This window comes from Corvus hawaiiensis, chromosome 40, assembly GCF_020740725.1.
Source record: "Corvus hawaiiensis isolate bCorHaw1 chromosome 40, bCorHaw1.pri.cur, whole genome shotgun sequence".
NCBI lineage: Eukaryota > Metazoa > Chordata > Aves > Passeriformes > Corvidae > Corvus > Corvus hawaiiensis.
In genome coordinates, this window is record NC_063252.1 from 315,475 (window position 1) to 333,511 (window position 18,037).

The 18,037-nt window shown below is 57.6% G+C and overlaps 1 protein-coding gene and 1 long non-coding RNA gene across 2 annotated transcripts in view; both read left to right on the plus strand.

Annotated features, from left to right (window-relative positions):
- The window catches only part of TGM1 (transglutaminase 1), a gene marked incomplete at its 3' end in the record, with an annotated part of 51,634 nt that extends 34,433 nt beyond the window's left edge, over positions 1–17,201 (plus strand). Inside the window, exons 9-14 of the mRNA XM_048290405.1 lie at positions 1,359–1,447; positions 1,581–1,734; positions 10,105–10,383; positions 14,676–14,836; positions 16,021–16,157; positions 16,823–17,201. Of these exons, the coding sequence (XP_048146362.1) occupies positions 1,359–1,447; positions 1,581–1,734; positions 10,105–10,383; positions 14,676–14,836; positions 16,021–16,157; positions 16,823–17,201 (1,199 nt within the window). The remainder of the gene's footprint in view (positions 1–1,358; positions 1,448–1,580; positions 1,735–10,104; positions 10,384–14,675; positions 14,837–16,020; positions 16,158–16,822) is intronic.
- A 203-nt stretch (positions 17,202–17,404) lies between these two features.
- LOC125319303 lies at positions 17,405–17,755 on the plus strand. Its single transcript, XR_007200659.1, has 2 exons — positions 17,405–17,463; positions 17,527–17,755. It is a non-coding gene; the product is annotated as an uncharacterized LOC125319303 (long non-coding RNA).
- The last annotated feature ends 282 nt before the right edge of the window (positions 17,756–18,037 follow it).

The following is an 18,037-nucleotide window of genomic DNA, read 5'->3' on the forward strand; positions in this document are numbered from 1 at the left end:
TTATACCGGTCCATACTGGTCCATGCTGGTTTATACTGGACCGTACCAGCTTATACTGGTCCATACTGGTCCATACCGGTTTATACTGGTTTATACTGAACAGTACCAGTTTATACTAGTTTATACTGGTCCATACCGGTCCATACTGGTCCATACTGGTTTATACTGGTTTATACTGAACAGTACCAGCTTATACTGGTTTATACCGGTCCATACTGGTCCATACTGGTTTATACTGGTTTATACTGAACCATACTGGTTTATACTGAACCATACTGGTCCATACTGGTCCATACTGGTTTATACTGAACCGTAGTGGTCCATACCGGTCCATACTGGTTTATACTGCTTTATACTGGTTTATACTGGTTTATACTGGTCCATACCGGTCCATACTGGTCCATACCGGTCCATACTGGTCCATACTGGTCCATACTGGTTTATACTGAACCATGCTGGTTTATACCGGTCCATACCGTTCCATACCAGTCCATACTGGTCCATACTGGTTTACAGTGGTTTATACCGGTTTATACTGAACCATACTGGTCCATGCCAGTCCATACTGGTCCATACTGGTTTACAGTGGTTTATACCGGTTTATACTGAACCATACTGGTCCATGCCAGTCCATACTGGTCCATACTGGTTTACAGTGGTTTATACTGGTTTATACTGAACCATACTGGTCCATACCGGTTTGTGCTGAACCATACTGGTTTATACTGAACCATGCTGGTTTATACCGGTCCATACCGTTCCATACCAGTCCATACTGGTCCATACTGGTTTACAGTGGTTTATACCGGTTTATACTGAACCATACTGGTCCATGCCAGTCCATACTGGTCCATACTGGTTTATAGTGGTTTATACTGAACCATACTGGTCCATACCGGTTTGTACTGAACCATACTGGTTTATACTGAACCATGCTGGTTTATACCGGTCCATACCGTTCCATACCAGTCCATACTGGTCCATACTGGTTTACAGTGGTTTATACCGGTTTATACTGAACCATACTGGTCCATGCCAGCCCATACTGGTCCATACTGGTTTATACTGAACCATAGTGGTCCGTACTGGTCCATACTGGTCCATACTGGTCCATACTGGTTTATAGTGGTTTATACTGGTTTATACTGAACCATCCTGGTCCATACTGGTTTATACTGAACCATACTGGTCCATACTGGTCCATACTGCTTTATACTGCTTCACACTGGTTTATACGGAACCATAGTGGTCCATACCGGTCCATACTGGTTTACACTGCTTTATACTGAACCATACCGGTCCATACCGGTCCATACCGGTCCATACCGGTCCATACTGGTCTCTCCCCGTCCCCTCAGGGCTGTTCTGCTGCGGGCCCTGCTCGGTGACGGCCGTCAAGAACGGCCACGTCTTCCTCAAGTACGACACGCCCTTCGTCTTCGCCGAGGTGGGCGTGGCCGCCGCACGCAAACGAGGGGGGGCGGGGCCATGCTAATGAGCGAGGGGGCGTGTCCCCGGCCATGCTAATGAGCGAGGGGGCGTGTCCCCTGCCATGCTAATGAGGGGGCGTGGCCGCGCAGGTGAACAGCGACAAGGTGTACTGGCAGCGGCAGGCGCACGGCGGCTTCGCCGTGGTGCACGTGGAGGAGGGCGCCATCGGCCGCAGCATCAGCACCCTGGCGGCCGGAGCGGCCGGGAGAGTGGACATCACCCACCTGTACAAGCACCCCGAGGGTGAGGCAATGGGGGATCGATGGGTGATCAATAGGTGATCAATCAATGGGGGATCAATGGATGGGGGATCAATGGATGGGGGATCAATACGCTGGCGGCCGGAGCGGCCGGGAGAGTGGACATCACCCACCTGTACAAGCACCCCGAGGGTGAGGCACCCGGGGGGGATCGATGGGTGATCAATAGGTGATCAATCAATGGGGGATCAATCGATGGGGGATCAATGGATGGGGGATCAATGGATGGGGGATCAATCGATGGGGGATCAATACGCTGGTGGCCGGAGCGGCCGGGAGAGTGGACATCACCCACCTGTACAAGCACCCTGAGGGTGAGGCACCCGGGGGGACCGATGGGTGATCAATGGGTGATCGATGGGTGATCAATCAATGGGGGATCAGTCAATGGGGGATCAGTCAGTGGGGGATCAATCAATGGGGCATCAATGGGGGATCAATGGGGGAGCAATGGGGGATCAATGGGGGATCAATGAGTGACTGGTGGGTGACCAGTGGGTGATCAATGGAGGATCAATGGATGATCAATGGGGGAGCAATGGGGGAGCAATGGGGGAGCAATGGGGGATCAATGGGTGACAGATGGGTGACCAGTGGGTGACGGATGGGTGATCAATGGGTGATCAATGGGGCATCAATGGGGCATCAGTGGGTGATCAATGGGTCATCAGTGGGTGACTGATGGGTGAGCAATGGGGGATCAATGGGGATCAATGGATGGGGGATCAATCAATGGGGGATCAATACGCTGGCGGCCGGAGCGGCCGGGAGAGTGGACATCACCCACCTGTACAAGCACCCCGAGGGTGAGGCACCCGGGGGGGATCGATGGGTGATCAATAGGTGATCAATCAATGGGGGATCAATGGATGGGGGATCAATCAATGGGGGATCAATGGATGGGGGATCAATCAATGGGGGATCAATACGCTGGCGGCCGGAGCGGCCGGGAGAGTGGACATCACCCACCTGTACAAGCACCCTGAGGGTGAGGCACCCGGGGGGACCGATGGGTGATCAATGGGTGATCGATGGGTGATCAATCAATGGGGGATCAGTCAATGGGGGATCAGTCAGTGGGGGATCAATCAATGGGGCATCAATGGGGGATCAATGGGGGAGCAATGGGGGATCAATGGGGGATCAATGAGTGACTGATGGGTGACCAGTGGGTGATCAATGGAGGATCAATGGATGATCAATGGGGGAGCAATGGGGGCGCAATGGGGGAGCAATGGGGGATCAATGGGTGACAGATGGGTGACCAGTGGGTGATGGATGGGTGATCAATGGGTGATCAATGGGGCATCAATGGGGCATCAGTGGGTGATCAATGGGTCATCAATGGGTGACTGATGGGTGAGCAATGGGGGATCAATGGGGATCAATGGATGGGGGATCAATCAATGGGGGATCAATACGCTGGCGGCCGGAGTGGTCGGGAGAGTGGACATCACCCACCTGTACAAGCACCCCGAGGGTGAGGCACCCGGGGGGATCGATGGGTGATCAATAGGTGATCAATCAATGGGGGATCGATCGATGGGGGATCAATGGATGGGGGATCAATACGCTGGCGGCCGGAGCGGCCGGGAGAGTGGACATCACCCACCTGTACAAGCACCCCGAGGGTGAGGCACCCGGGGGGGGACCGATAGGTGATCAATAGGTGATCAATCAATGGGGGATCAATCGATGGGGGATCAATGGATGGGGGATCAATGGATGGGGGATCAATCGATGGGGGATCAATACGCTGGCGGCCGGAGCGGCCGGGAGAGTGGACATCACCCACCTGTACAAGCACCCTGAGGGTGAGGCACCCGGGGGGATCGATGGGTGATCAATGGGTGATCGATGGGTGATCAATCAATGGGGGATCAGTCAATGGGGGATCAGTCAGTGGGGGATCAATCAATGGGGCATCAATGGGGGATCAATGGGTGAGCAATGGGGGATCAATGGGGGATCAATGAGTGACTGATGGGTGACCAGTGGGTGATCAATGGAGGATCAATGGATGATCAATGGGGGAGCAATGGGGGAGCAATGGGGGAGCAATGGGGGATCAATGGGTGACAGATGGGTGACCAGTGGGTGATGGATGGGTGATCAATGGGTGATCAATGGGGCATCAATGGGGCATCAGTGGGTGATCAATGGGTCATCAATGGGTGACTGATGGGTGAGCAATGGGGGATCAATGGGGATCAATGGATGGGGGATCAATCAATGGGGGATCAATACGCTGGCGGCCGGAGCGGCCGGGAGAGTGGACATCACCCAGCTGTACAAGCACCCTGAGGGTGAGGCACCCGGGGGGGATCGATGGGTGATCAATAGGTGATCAATCAATGGGGGATCAATCGATGGGGGATCAATGGATGGGGGATCAATGGATGGGGGATCAATCGATGGGGGATCAATACGCTGGCGGCCGGAGCGGCCGGCAGAGTGGACATCACCCACCTGTACAAGCACCCCGAGGGTGAGGCACCCAGGGGAGATCGATGGGTGATCAATAGGTGATCAATCAATGGGGGATCAATGGATGGGGGATCAATCAATGGGGGATCAATCGATGGGGGATCAATCAATGGGGGATCAATACGCTGGCGGCCGGAGCGGCCGGGAGAGTGGACATCACCCACCTGTACAAGCACCCTGAGGGTGAGGCACCCGGGGGGATCGATGGGTGATCAATGGGTGATCGATGGGTGATCAATCAATGGGGGATCAGTCAATGGGGGATCAGTCAGTGGGGGATCAATCAATGGGGCATCAATGGGGGATCAATGGGTGAGCAATGGGGGATCAATGGGGGATCAATGAGTGACTGATGGGTGACCAGTGGGTGATCAATGGAGGATCAATGGATGATCAATGGGGGAGCAATGGGGGAGCAATGGGGGAGCAATGGGGGATCAATGGGTGACAGATGGGTGACCAGTGGGTGACGGATGGGTGATCAATGGGTGATCAATGGGGCATCAATGGGGCATCAGTGGGTGATCAATGGGTCATCAGTGGGTGACTGATGGGTGAGCAATGGGGGATCAATGGGGATCAATGGATGGGGGATCAATCAATGGGGGATCAATACGCTGGCGGCCGGAGCGGCCGGGAGAGTGGACATCACCTACCTGTACAAGCACCCTGAGGGTGAGGCACCCAGGGGGGATCGATGGGTGATCAATAGGTGATCAATCAATGGGGGATCAATCGATGGGGGATCAATGGATGGGGGATCAATGGATGGGGGATCAATCAATGGGGGATCAATACGCTGGCGGCCGGAGCGGCCGGCAGAGTGGACATCACCCACCTGTACAAGCACCCCGAGGGTGAGGCACCCGGGGGGGATCGATGGGTGATCAATAGGTGATCAATCAATGGGGATCAATGGATGGGGGATCAATCGATGGGGGATCAATACGCTGGTGGCCGGAGCGGCCGGGAGAGTGGACATCACCCACCTGTACAAGCACCCTGAGGGTGAGGCACCCGGGGGGATCGATGGGTGATCAATGGGTGATCGATGGGTGATCAATCAATGGGGGATCAGTGAATGGGGGATCAGTCAGTGGGGGATCAATCAATGGGGCATCAATGGGGGATCAATGGGGGAGCAATGGGGGATCAATGGGGGATCAATGAGTGACTGATGGGTGACCAGTGGGTGACCAGTGGGTGATCAATGGATGATCAATGGGGGAGCAATGGGGGAGCAATGGGGGAGCAATGGGGGATCAATGGGTGACAGATGGGTGACCAGTGGGTGACGGATGGGTGATCAATGGGTGATCAATGGGGCATCAATGGGGCATCAGTGGGTGATCAATGGGTCATCAGTGGGTGACTGATGGGTGAGCAATGGGGGATCAATGGGGATCAATGGATGGGGGATCAATCAATGGGGGATCAATACGCTGGCGGCCGGAGCGGCCGGCAGAGTGGACATCACCCACCTGTACAAGCACCCTGAGGGTGAGGCACCCGGGGGGGATCGATGGGTGATCAATAGGTGATCAATCAATGGGGGATCAATCGATGGGGGATCAATGGATGGGGGATCAATACGCTGGCGGCCGGAGTGGTCGGGAGAGTGGACATCACCCACCTGTACAAGCACCCCGAGGGTGAGGCACCCGGGGGGGATCGATGGGTGATCAATAGGTGATCAATCAATGGGGGATCAATGGATGGGGGATCAATCAATGGGGGATCAATACGCTGGCGGCCGGAGCGGCCGGGAGAGTGGACATCACCCACCTGTACAAGCACCCCGAGGGTGAGGCACCCGGGGGGATCGATGGGTGATCAATGGGTGATCGATGGGTGATCAATCAATGGGGGATCAGTGAATGGGGGATCAGTCAGTGGGGGATCAATCAATGGGGCATCAATGGGGGATCAATGGGTGAGCAATGGGGGATCAATGGGGGATCAATGAGTGACTGATGGGTGACCAGTGGGTGATCAATGGAGGATCAATGGATGATCAATGGGGGAGCAATGGGGGAGCAATGGGGGAGCAATGGGGGATCAATGGGTGACAGATGGGTGACCAGTGGGTGACGGATGGGTGATCAATGGGTGATCAATGGGGCATCAATGGGGCATCAGTGGGTGATCAATGGGTCATCAGTGGGTGACTGATGGGTGAGCAATGGGGGATCAATGGGGATCAATGGATGGGGGATCAATCAATGGGGGATCAATACGCTGGCGGCCGGAGCGGCCGGGAGAGTGGACATCACCTACCTGTACAAGCACCCCGAGGGTGAGGCACCCGGGGGGGATCGATGGGTGATCAATAGGTGATCAATCAATGGGGGATCAATCGATGGGGGATCAATGGATGGGGGATCAATGGATGGGGGATCAATCAATGGGGGATCAATACGCTGGCGGCCGGAGCGGCCGGCAGAGTGGACATCACCCACCTGTACAAGCACCCTGAGGGTGAGGCACCCGGGGGGATCGATGGGTGATCAATGGGTGATGGGTGGAGAATCATTGGGGGATCAATGGGGGAGCAATGGGGGATCAATAGGTGATTGATGGGTGACCAGTGGGTGACGGATGGGTGATCAATGGGTGATCAATGGGGGAGCAATGGGGGAGCAATGGGGGAGCAATGGGGGATCAATGGGTGACAGATGGGTGACCAGTGGGTGACGGATGGGTGATCAATGGGTGATCAATGGGGCATCAATGGGGCATCAGTGGGTGATCAATGGGTCATCAGTGGGTGACTGATGGGTGAGCAATGGGGGATCAATGGGGATCAATGGATGGGGGATCAATCAATGGGGGATCAATACGCTGGCGGCCGGAGCGGCCGGCAGAGTGGACATCACCCACCTGTACAAGCACCCCGAGGGTGAGGCACCCGGGGGGGATCGATGGGTGATCAATAGGTGATCAATCAATGGGGGATCAATCGATGGGGGATCAATGGATGGGGGATCAATGGATGGGGGATCAATCGATGGGGGATCAATCAATGGGGGATCAATACGCTGGCGGCCGGAGCGGCCGGGAGAGTGGACATCACCCAGCTGTACAAGCACCCTGAGGGTGAGGCACCCAGGGGGGATCGATGGGTGATCAATAGGTGATCAATCAATGGGGGATCAATGGATGGGGGATCAATCAATGGGGGATCAATGGATGGGGGATCAATCAATGGGGGATCAATACGCTGGCGGCCGGAGCGGCCGGGAGAGTGGACATCACCCAGCTGTACAAGCACCCTGAGGGTGAGGCACCCGGGGGGATCGATGGGTGATCAATGGGTGATCGATGGGTGATCAATCAATGGGGGATCAGTGAATGGGGGATCAGTCAGTGGGGGATCAATCAATGGGGCATCAATGGGGGATCAATGGGTGAGCAATGGGGGATCAATGGGGGATCAATGAGTGACTGATGGGTGACCAGTGGGTGATCAATGGAGGATCAATGGATGATCAATGGGGGAGCAATGGGGGAGCAATGGGGGAGCAATGGGGGATCAATGGGTGACAGATGGGTGACCAGTGGGTGACGGATGGGTGATCAATGGGTGATCAATGGGGCATCAATGGGGCATCAGTGGGTGATCAATGGGTCATCAGTGGGTGACTGATGGGTGAGCAATGGGGGATCAATGGGGATCAATGGATGGGGGATCAATCAATGGGGGATCAATACGCTGGCGGCCGGAGCGGCCGGCAGAGTGGACATCACCCACCTGTACAAGCACCCTGAGGGTGAGGCACCCGGGGGGGATCGATGGGTGATCAATAGGTGATGGGTGGAGAATCATTGGGGGATCAATGGGGGAGCAATGGGGGATCAATAGGTGATTGATGGGTGACCACTGGGTGATTGATGGGTGACCAGTGGGGCATCGATGGGTGACCTATGGGTGATCAATGAGTGATCGATGGGTGACCAATGGCTGATCAATGGGGGACCAATGGGTGATCAATGGGGGATCAATGGGTGATCAATAGGTGATCAATGAGTGATCGATGGGTGATCAATGGGTGACCAATGGGTGATCGATGGGGGATCAATGGGTGATCAATGGGTGATCAATGGGTGACCAATGGCTGATCAATGGGGGATCAAAGGGTGATCAATGGGGGATCAATGGGTGATCAATAGGTGATCAATGAGTGATCGATGGGTGATCGATGGGTGATCAATGGGTGACCAATGGGTGACCAGTGGCTCATGGGAGTGGCCACAGGGCCATTGGGCAGTGGTGCTGTTGACCTTTGACCCCTTGACCCAACCCTTGACCGACCCTTGACCCCTTGACCCAACCCTTGACCCCATGACCCAACCCTTGACCCCTTGACCCAACCCTTGACCGACCCTTGACCCCATGACCCAACCCTTGACCCCTTGACCCAACCCTTGACCGACCCTTGACCCCATGACCCAACCCTTGACCCCTTGACCCCAACCCTTGACCCCATGACCCAACCCTTGACCCCATGACCCAACCCTTGACCCCATGACCCAACCCTTGACCCCATGACCCAACCTTTGACCCCTTGACCCCAACCCTTGACCCCATGACCCAACCCTTGACCCCATGACCCAACCCTTGACCCCATGACCCAACCCTTGACCCCATGACCCAACCCTTGACCCCATGACCCAACCTTTGACCCCATGACCCAACCCTTGACCCCATGACCCAACCCTTGACCCCATGACCCAACCCTTGACCCCTTGACCCCACCCTTGACCCCATGGCCCAACCCTTGACCAACCCTTGACCCCATGACCCAACCACTGACCCCATGGCCCAACCCTTGACCCCTTGACCCAACACTTGACCCCTTGACCCCACCCTTGACCCCATGGCCCAACCCTTGACCCCTTGACCGAATCCTTGACCTCTTGACCCAACCCTTGACCAACCCTTGCCGCCATGACTCAACCCCTGACCAACCCTTGACCCCTTGACCCAACCCTTGACCCAACCCTTGACCCCTTGACCCAACCCTTGACCCAACCCTTGCCCCCTTGACCCCAACCCTTGACCAACCCTTGACCCCATGACCCAACCCTTGACCCCATGACCCAACCCTTGACCCAACCCTTGACCCCATGGCCCAACCCTTGACCCAACCCTTGACCCCATGACTCAACCCCTGACCAACCGTTGACCCCTTGACCCAACCCTTGACCCAACCCTTGACCCCTTGACCCAACCCTTGACCCAACCCTTGACCCCTTGACCCAACCCTTGACCCAACCCTTGACCCCTTGACCCAACCCTTGACCCAACCCTTGACCCCTTGACCCAACCCTTGACCCAACCCTTGACCCCACGGCCCAACCCTTGACCCCTTGACCCAACCCTTGACCCAACCCTTGACCCCTTGACCCAACCCTTGACCCAACCCTTGACCCTATGGCCCAACCCTTGACCCCTTGACCGAATCCTTGACCTCTTGACCCAACCCTTGACCCAACCCTTGACCCCACGGCCCAACCCTTGACCAACCCTTGACCCCTTGACCCAACCCTTGACCCAACCCTTGACCCCACGGCCCAACCCTTGACCCCTGGACCGAATCCTTGACCTCTTGACCCAACCCTTGACCCAACCCTTGACCCCACGGCCCAACCCTTGACCAACCCTTGACCCCTTGACCCAACCCTTGACCCAACCCTTGACCCCACGGCCCAACCCTTGACCCAACCCTTGACCCCTTGACCCAACCCTTGACCCCTTGACCCCATGACCCAACCCTTGACCCCATGGCCCACCCCTTGACCCCTTGACCCAACCCTTGACCCAACCCTTGCCCACCCCTTGCCCACCGCTTGCCCCCCGCGCCAGGCTCGGAGGAGGAGCGCCGCGCCGTCTCCACGGCCACCGCCCACGGTTCCCGGCCGCGCAACCGCGCCGCGGCCTCGGCCGGCGAGCTGACGCTGACGGTGGCCGCGGGCCCGGCCGTGGCCGGAGCCGAGCTGGAGCTGCGGGCGCTGGTGCGGAACCAGGGCCTGGAGCCGCGGACGCTGCGGCTGCGCCTCTCGCTCTGCGCCGTGCGCTACACCGGCGTGGCCGGAGCCGCCTTCCGGCAGGAGCAGCACCGCCGGACAGTGCCGCCGGGCCAGGGTGAGCCACTGGGAGCCACTGGGAGGGCTGAAAAGGGAGTGCGAGGTTACTGGTTTGTACTGGTTTGGGGGTTGGGGTTATTGGTTTGGGGGTTGGGGTTACTGGGAGGGGATTGGGAGGGACTGGGAGGGGTGAAAAGGGGGTTTGGGGTTACTGGTTTATACTGGTTTGGGGTTACTAGTTTGGGGTTTGGGGTTACTGGGGATGGACTGGGAGGGACTGGGAGGGATTGGGAGGGGTGAAAAGAGGGTTTGGGGTTACTGGTTTGTACTGGTTTGGGGTTTGGGGTTACTTGGAGGGACTGGGAGGGACTGGGAGGGGACTGGGAGGGACTGGGAAGGCACTGGGAGGGGTGAAAAGGGGCTGCGGGGTTACTGGTTTGTACTGGTTTGGGGTTTGGGGTTATTGGTTTGGGGTTTGGGGTTACTGGTTTGTACTGGTTTGGGGTTTGGGGTTACTGGGAGGGGATTTGGAGGGACTGGGAGGGGTGAAAAGGGGCTGCGGGGTTACTGGTTTGTACTGGTTTGGGGTTTGGGGTTATTGGTTTGGGGTTTGAGGTTACTGGTTTGTACTGGTTTGGGGGTTGGGGTTACTGGTTTGTACTGGTTTGAGGTTTGGGGTTACTGGGAGGGGATTGGGAGGGACTGGGAGGGGTGAAAAGGGGCTTGGGGGTTACTGGTTTGTACTGGTTTGGGGTTCGGGGTTACTGGTTTGGGGTTTGGGGTTACTGGTTTGTACTGGTTTGGGGTTTGGGGTTACTGGGAGTGGATTGGGAGGGACTGGGAGGGGTGAAAAGGGGCTTGGGGGTTACTGGTTTGTACTGGTTTGGGGTTCGGGGTTACTGGTTTGGGGTTTGGGGTTACTGGTTTGTACTGGTTTGGGGTTTGGGGTTACTGGGAGTGGATTGGGAGGGACTGGGAGGGGTGAAAAGGGGGTTTGGGGTTACTGGTTTATACTGGTTTGGGGTTTGGGGTTACTGGTTTGGGGTTTGGGGTTACTGGGGATGGACTGGGAGGGATTGGGAGGGGTGAAAAGAGGGTTTGGGGTTACTGGTTTATACTGGTGTGAGGTTTGGGGTTACTTGGAGGGACTGGGAGGGACTGGGAGGGACTGGGAGGGGATTGGGAGGGACTGGGAAGGCACTGGGAGGGGTGAAAAGGGGCTGCGGGGTTACTGGTTTGTACTGGTTTGGGGTTCGGGGTTACTGGTTTGGGGTTTGGGGTTACTGGTTTGTACTGGTTTGGGGGTTGGGGTTACTGGGAGGGGATTGGGAGGGATTGGGAGGGGTGAAAAGGGGGTTTGGGGTTACTGGTTTATACTGGTTTGGGGTTACTGGTTTGGGGTTTGGGGTTACTGGGGATGGACTGGGAGGGACTGGGAGGGATTGGGAGGGGTGAAAAGAGGGTTTGGGGTTACTGGTTTGTACTGGTTTGGGGTTTGGGGTTACTTGGAGGGACTGGGAGGGACTGGGAGGGGACTGGGAGGGACTGGGAAGGCACTGGGAGGGGTGAAAAGGGGCTGCGGGGTTACTGGTTTATACTGGTTTGGGGTTCGGGGTTACTGGTTTGGGGTTTGGGGTTACTGGTTTGTACTGGTTTGGGGGTTGGGGTTACTGGGAGGGGATTGGGAGGGACTGGGAGGGGTGAAAAGGGGGTTTGGGGTTACTGGTTTATACTGGTTTGGGGTTACTGGTTTGGGGTTTGGGGTTACTGGGGATGGACTGGGAGGGACTGGGAGGGATTGGGAGGGGTGAAGAGAGGGTTTGGGGTTACTGGTTTGTACTGGTTTGGGGTTTGGGGTTACTTGGAGGGACTGGGAGGGACTGGGAGGGGACTGGGAGGGACTGGGAAGGCACTGGGAGGGGTGAAAAGGGGCTTGGGGGTTACTGGTTTGTACTGGTTTGGGGTTCGGGGTTACTGGTTTGGGGTTTGGGGTTACTGGTTTGTACTGGTTTGGGGGTTGGGGTTACTGGGAGGGGATTGGGAGGGACTGGGAGGGGTGAAAAGGGGGTTGGGGGTTACTGGTTTGTACTGGTTTGGGGTTCGGGGTTACTGGTTTGGGGTTTGGGGTTACTGGTTTGTACTGGTTTGGGGGTTGGGGTTACTGGGAGGGGATTGGGAGGGACTGGGAGGGGTGAAAAGGGGGTTTGGGGTTACTGGTTTGTACTGGTTTGGGGTTCGGGGTTACTGGTTTGGGGTTTGGGGTTACTGGGGATGGACTGGGAGGGACTGGGAGGGATTGGGAGGGGTGAAAAGAGGGTTTGGGGTTACTGGTTTGTACTGGTTTGGGGTTTGGGGTTACTTGGAGGGACTGGGAGGGACTGGGAGGGGACTGGGAGGGACTGGGAGGGGATTGGGAGGGACTGGGAAGGCACTGGGAGGGGTGAAAAGGGGCTGCGGGGTTACTGGTTTGTACTGGTTTGGGGTTTGGGGTTACTGGTTTGGGGTTTGGGGTTACTGGGAGGGAACTGGGAGGGACTGGGAGGGGTGAAAAGGGGGGTTTGGGGGTTACTGGTTTATACTGGTTTGGGGTTACTGGTTTGGGGTTTGGGGTTACTGGTTTGTACTGGTTTGGGGTTTGGGGTTACTGGGAGGGAACTGGGAGGGACTGGGAGAGGTGAAAAGGGGGGTTTGGGGGTTACTGGTTTATACTGGTTTGGGGTTTGGGGTTACTGGTTTGTACCGGTTTGGGGTTTGGGGTTACTGGGAGGGAACTGGGAGGGACTGGGAGGGGTGAAAAGAGGGTTTGGGGTTACTGGTTTGTACTGGTTTGGGGTTTGGGGTTACTTGGAGGGACTGGGAGGGACTGGGAGGGGACTGGGAGGGACTGGGAGGGGATTGGGAGGGACTGGGAAGGCACTGGGAGGGGTGAAAAGGGGCTGCGGGGTTACTGGTTTGTACTGGTTTGGGGTTTGGGGTTATTGGTTTGGGGTTTGGGGTTACTGGTTTGTACTGGTTTGGGGGTTGGGGTTACTGGGAGGGGATTGGGAGGGACTGGGAGGGGTGAAAAGGGGCTTGGGGGTTACTGGTTTGTACTGGTTTGGGGTTCGGGGTTACTGGTTTGGGGTTTGGGGTTACTGGTTTGTACTGGTTTGGGGTTTGGGGTTACTGGGAGTGGATTGGGAGGGACTGGGAGGGGTGAAAAGGGGGTTTGGGGTTACTGGTTTATACTGGTTTGGGGTTTGGGGTTACTGGTTTGGGGTTTGAGGTTACTGGGGATGGACTGGGAGGGATTGGGAGGGGTGAAAAGAGGGTTTGGGGTTACTGGTTTATACTGGTGTGAGGTTTGGGGTTACTGGTTTGTACTGGTTTGGAGTTTTTCCTTACTGGTTTGGGGTTTGGGGTTACTGGGAGTGGGCTGGGAGGAACTGGGAGGGCACTGGGAGGGGTGAAAAGGGGCTTTGTGGTTACTGGTTTATACTGGTTTGGGGTTACTGGGAGGGGACTGGGAGGGACTGGGGAAAGTTTGGATCAGAATGGGAAGCACTGGGATGGGCTGGGATATACTGGGAGGGCCACTGGTCAGGCAGCGGTTGGGCACTGATCCATACTGGTGCATACTGGTCCATACTGGTGCATACTGGTCTATACTGGTCCATACTGGTGCATACTGGTGCATACCAGTCCATACTGGTGCATACCGGTCCATACTGGTCCATACTGGTCCATACTGGTGCATACTGGTCCATACTGGTCCATACTAGTCTATACTGGTCCATACCGGTGCATACTGGTCCATACTGGTGCATACTGCTCTCCCGAGCTCCCCCTCCAGGCCGCTGGGGGAAGCACAGCCCGCTCTCAACCCACCAATACGAGGCCATTTGGCCCTTACTGGTCCATACTGGGAGGCACTGGGAGGGCGCCGCCGGGGGGAGGCGAGGCCAGCACAGCGCCCCCCCCCCAAGGTCACCCCCAGGGACCCCCTGGGGCCACCCAGGACCCCCCAAAATGTCCCCAAACCCCCCCCCCCACCCCCACCCATCCCATCCCATCCCATCCCATCCCATCCCATCCCATCCCATCCCATCCCATCCCATCCCATCCCATCAACCCCCAGTGGAACCCTCGCCCTCGGGGCCACCTCGGGGCCACCCAGGGGTGTCCGAGGGGTGTCCCCGGTGTCCCCTGAGCCCCCCGGGGGTGTCCCCTGAGCCCCCCGGGGGTGCCCCCTGAGCCCCCTGGGCCCCCCGGGGGTGTCCCCTGAGCCCCCTGGGGTGTCCCCGATGTCCCCTGAGCCCCCCGGGGGTGTCCCCTGAGCCCCCCGGGGGTGTCCCCGGTGTCCCCCCCCAGAGGAGACGGTGACGATGACCGTGACCTACACCGAGTACCAGCCGCACGTGGGTGACCAGGACGCCCTGAAGCTGACGGTGGCCGGAACTGTCCAGGAGACCGGCCAGGTGCTGGCCAAGGAGCTGCGGGTCCAGCTGCACACGCCAGAGCTGACGCTGACGGTACGGGGAGGGGGGGGGGGTTCGTCGAAAGCGGGAGGTTCCTCAAATCGTGGGGATTCCTGGAAAAATTCGGGATAATCCCAAAAAATTTGGGGTTATCCCAGTTTGGGGTCGGCGTTGAGGGGGGCACTGGGTAGACCTGATGTCCCCAAATCCCTATTGTGTTTAATGGGTAGACTTGATGGCCGAAAGTTTCTATTGGCGGCAATGGGTAGACCTGGTGTCCCAATGTTTCCGTTCTTTTTTCATGGGTAGACCTGGTGTCTTACATTTCCCCCCTTTGCATTTGAAGGGTAGACCTGATGTCAGATAAGTGCATTGCCTTCAATGGGTAGACCTGGTGTCTTAAAATTTCCAATTTAATGACTGGACCTGATGTCCAAGAATTTCAATGGATAGACCTGATGTCCAAAAATTCCCATTGCCTTCAATGGGTAGACCTGATGACCGTTTTATTACTATTGGCTTCAATTGGTAGACCTGATGTCTTTAAATCCCCATTGTCTTTAATCGGTAGACCTGTTGTCCAAAACTCACTATTGTCTAATGTAGCGTTGCTATTCAAAAATCTCCGTCTTTAATGGATAGACCTGATGTCCAAGAATTCCCATTGCCTTTGATGGGTAGACCTGATGTCCAAAAATTCCTATTTTTCTCTAATGGATAGACCTGATGTCCCTTGGCTTCCCATTGTCTCTAATGGGTAGACCTGATGTCCCTTGGATTACCATTGTGTTCAATGGGTAGACCTGATGTCCCTTAGATTTCCATTGCCTTCAACGGGTAGACCTGATGTCCCTTGGTTTCCCATTGTCTCTAATGGGTAGACCTGATGTCCTTTGGCTTTCCATTGCCTTCAATGGGTAGACCTGATGCCCAGAACATTTTGGGGCCAAAAAATGCCAATTTTGGCTTTAAACCCCGCCATTTTTGTGCTAAAAATCGCCATTTTTGAGCTAAACCCGCTCATTTTGGGCGAAAAATCCCCACATCTTGAATTTTCCCGATGAACCCGCGAATTTGGAGGTGGAAAGTGTGATTTTTAGGGCTGAAAGAGGTGATTTTTGGGGGTTAAACCCGGGGATTTTTTGGGGTGAAACGCGGGGATTTTGGGGGAATTTCGGGCTGAGATTGAGGTTGGCTTTTTTTGGGGTGAAAATGTGGGATTTTGGGTGTCCCGGCAGCTCCTGGGCCCGGCCGTGGTGGGGCAGGAGGTGTCGGTCCAGGTGGTTTTCCAGAACCCCCTTCCCGAGCCTCTGACTGGGGCCTCGCTCAGGATGGAGGGGGCGGGGATCTCCTGCCCCAAACCGGTGTCACTGGGGTGAGACTGGGAGGGACTGGGAGGGACTGGGAGGGACTGGGAGGGACTGGGAGGGGATTGGGAGGGACTGGGATGAATTGGGAGGAACTGGGAGGGGATTGGGAGGGGATTGGGAGGGACTGGGAGGGGATTGGGAGGGTCTGGGAGGGACTGGGAGGGACTGGGAGGGAACTGGAGGGACTGGGAGGGGACTGGGAGGGACTGGGAGGGGATTGGGATGGACTGGGATGAACTGGGAGGGACTGGGAGGGGATTGGGGGTACTGGGAGGGGATTGGGAGGGACTGGGAGGGACTGGGAGCGACTGGGAGGGACTGGGAGGGACTGGGAGGAACTGGGAGGGACTGGGAGGGGACTGGGAGGGACTGGGAGGGGATTGGGAGGGACTGGGAGCGACTGGGAGGGGACTGGGACAGACTGAGAAGGGAGTGGGAGGGGGTTTAGAGTTACTGGTTGATACTGGGAGGAACTGGGAGGGGATTTGGGTTTACTGGTTTGGACTGGTTTGGACTGGGACAGACTGGGAGGGGCTGGGAGGGGATTTAGGGTTACTGGTTCATACTGGGAGGGAACTGGGAGGGAACTGGGACCGATTTCTCCCACACTGGGAGCCTGTCCGCCCCATCCTGACCCATACTGGTTTGTACTGGTTTCTACTGGTGGCAGGTCGGTGGGGGCGGGGCAGACGCTGCGGCTCAGCCAATCAGTGACGCCGCTGCGGGCAGGACAGCGCCGCCTGGTGGCCGCCCTGGAGAGCGCCGCCCTCCCCCCCCTGCACGGGAGCCTCCAGTTCGAGGTGGCCCCGGGCCCAACTGGGAGCACTGGGAGCACTGGGAGCCCCCCCGGCAGGGCCAGGAGGAGGAGGAGGAGGGGGGAAGGCCCGGCGGGAGCACGGGGGGTTGAACTGGGAGCACTGGGAGGGGAACTGGGAGCACTGGGAGGGGTCGCTGGGCCGATGTGGGTCGTGCTGGGAGCGCTGGGAGGGGGAACTGGGAGCGCTGGGAGGCGTTTTGGGTCATACTGGGAGCGCTGGGAGGGGGTTCGGGCTGTGCTGGGAGGACTGGGAGCACTGGGAAAGGTCACTGGGAGCACTGGGCCCAACTGGGAGCACTGGGAGGGGAACTGGGAGGGGGTTTGGGGGTACTGGGAGGGGGGTTGGGGCCATACTGGGAGCACTGGGAGGGGAACTGGGAGCACTGGGAGCACTGGGAGGGGGTTTGGGGCCATACTGGGAGCACTGGGAGGGGAACTGGGAGCACTGGGAGCTTTGGAGGGGTCACTGGTCCATACTGGGAGCACTGGGAGGGGTCACTGGTCCATACTGGGACCACTGGGAGTGGTTACTGGGCTTACTGGGAGCACTGGGAGAGGTCACCGGTCCATACTGGGAACACTGGGAGGGGTCACTGGTCCATGCTGGTCCATACTGGGAGCAATGGGAGGGGTCCCTGGTCCACACTGGTCCATACTGGTCCATACTGGGAGCGCTGGGGCCTCCCCAGTCCCTCCCGGGCCCCCTTTAAACCCCTCCCGATGACGTCACCGCGCTCCCCGTGACGTCACTCCCCCGCCCTCCAATAAAGCGCAGTTCAAACCCCGCCTCCGAGTGACGTCATTAAGGGGGCGGGGATTGGGCCCCCCCGCTTCGTGATTGGCCGAGGCGGCGGCCAATGGGGAGCGAGCGCGGGCTCGGCGCGCGGCGATGACGTCACTTGGGGCGCGCCGCCGCCGCCGCCGCCGCCGCCACCGGAGCCTCCCCGGGAACCGCCGGGGCCGCGGCGGGGCTGGGCCGGAAGTGACGTCACGGAGAGCGCGGGAACGCGGGGGGATGGGCGGGAGTGACGTCAGGTGAGCGGGAGGGGGAGTGGGATGGACTGGGAG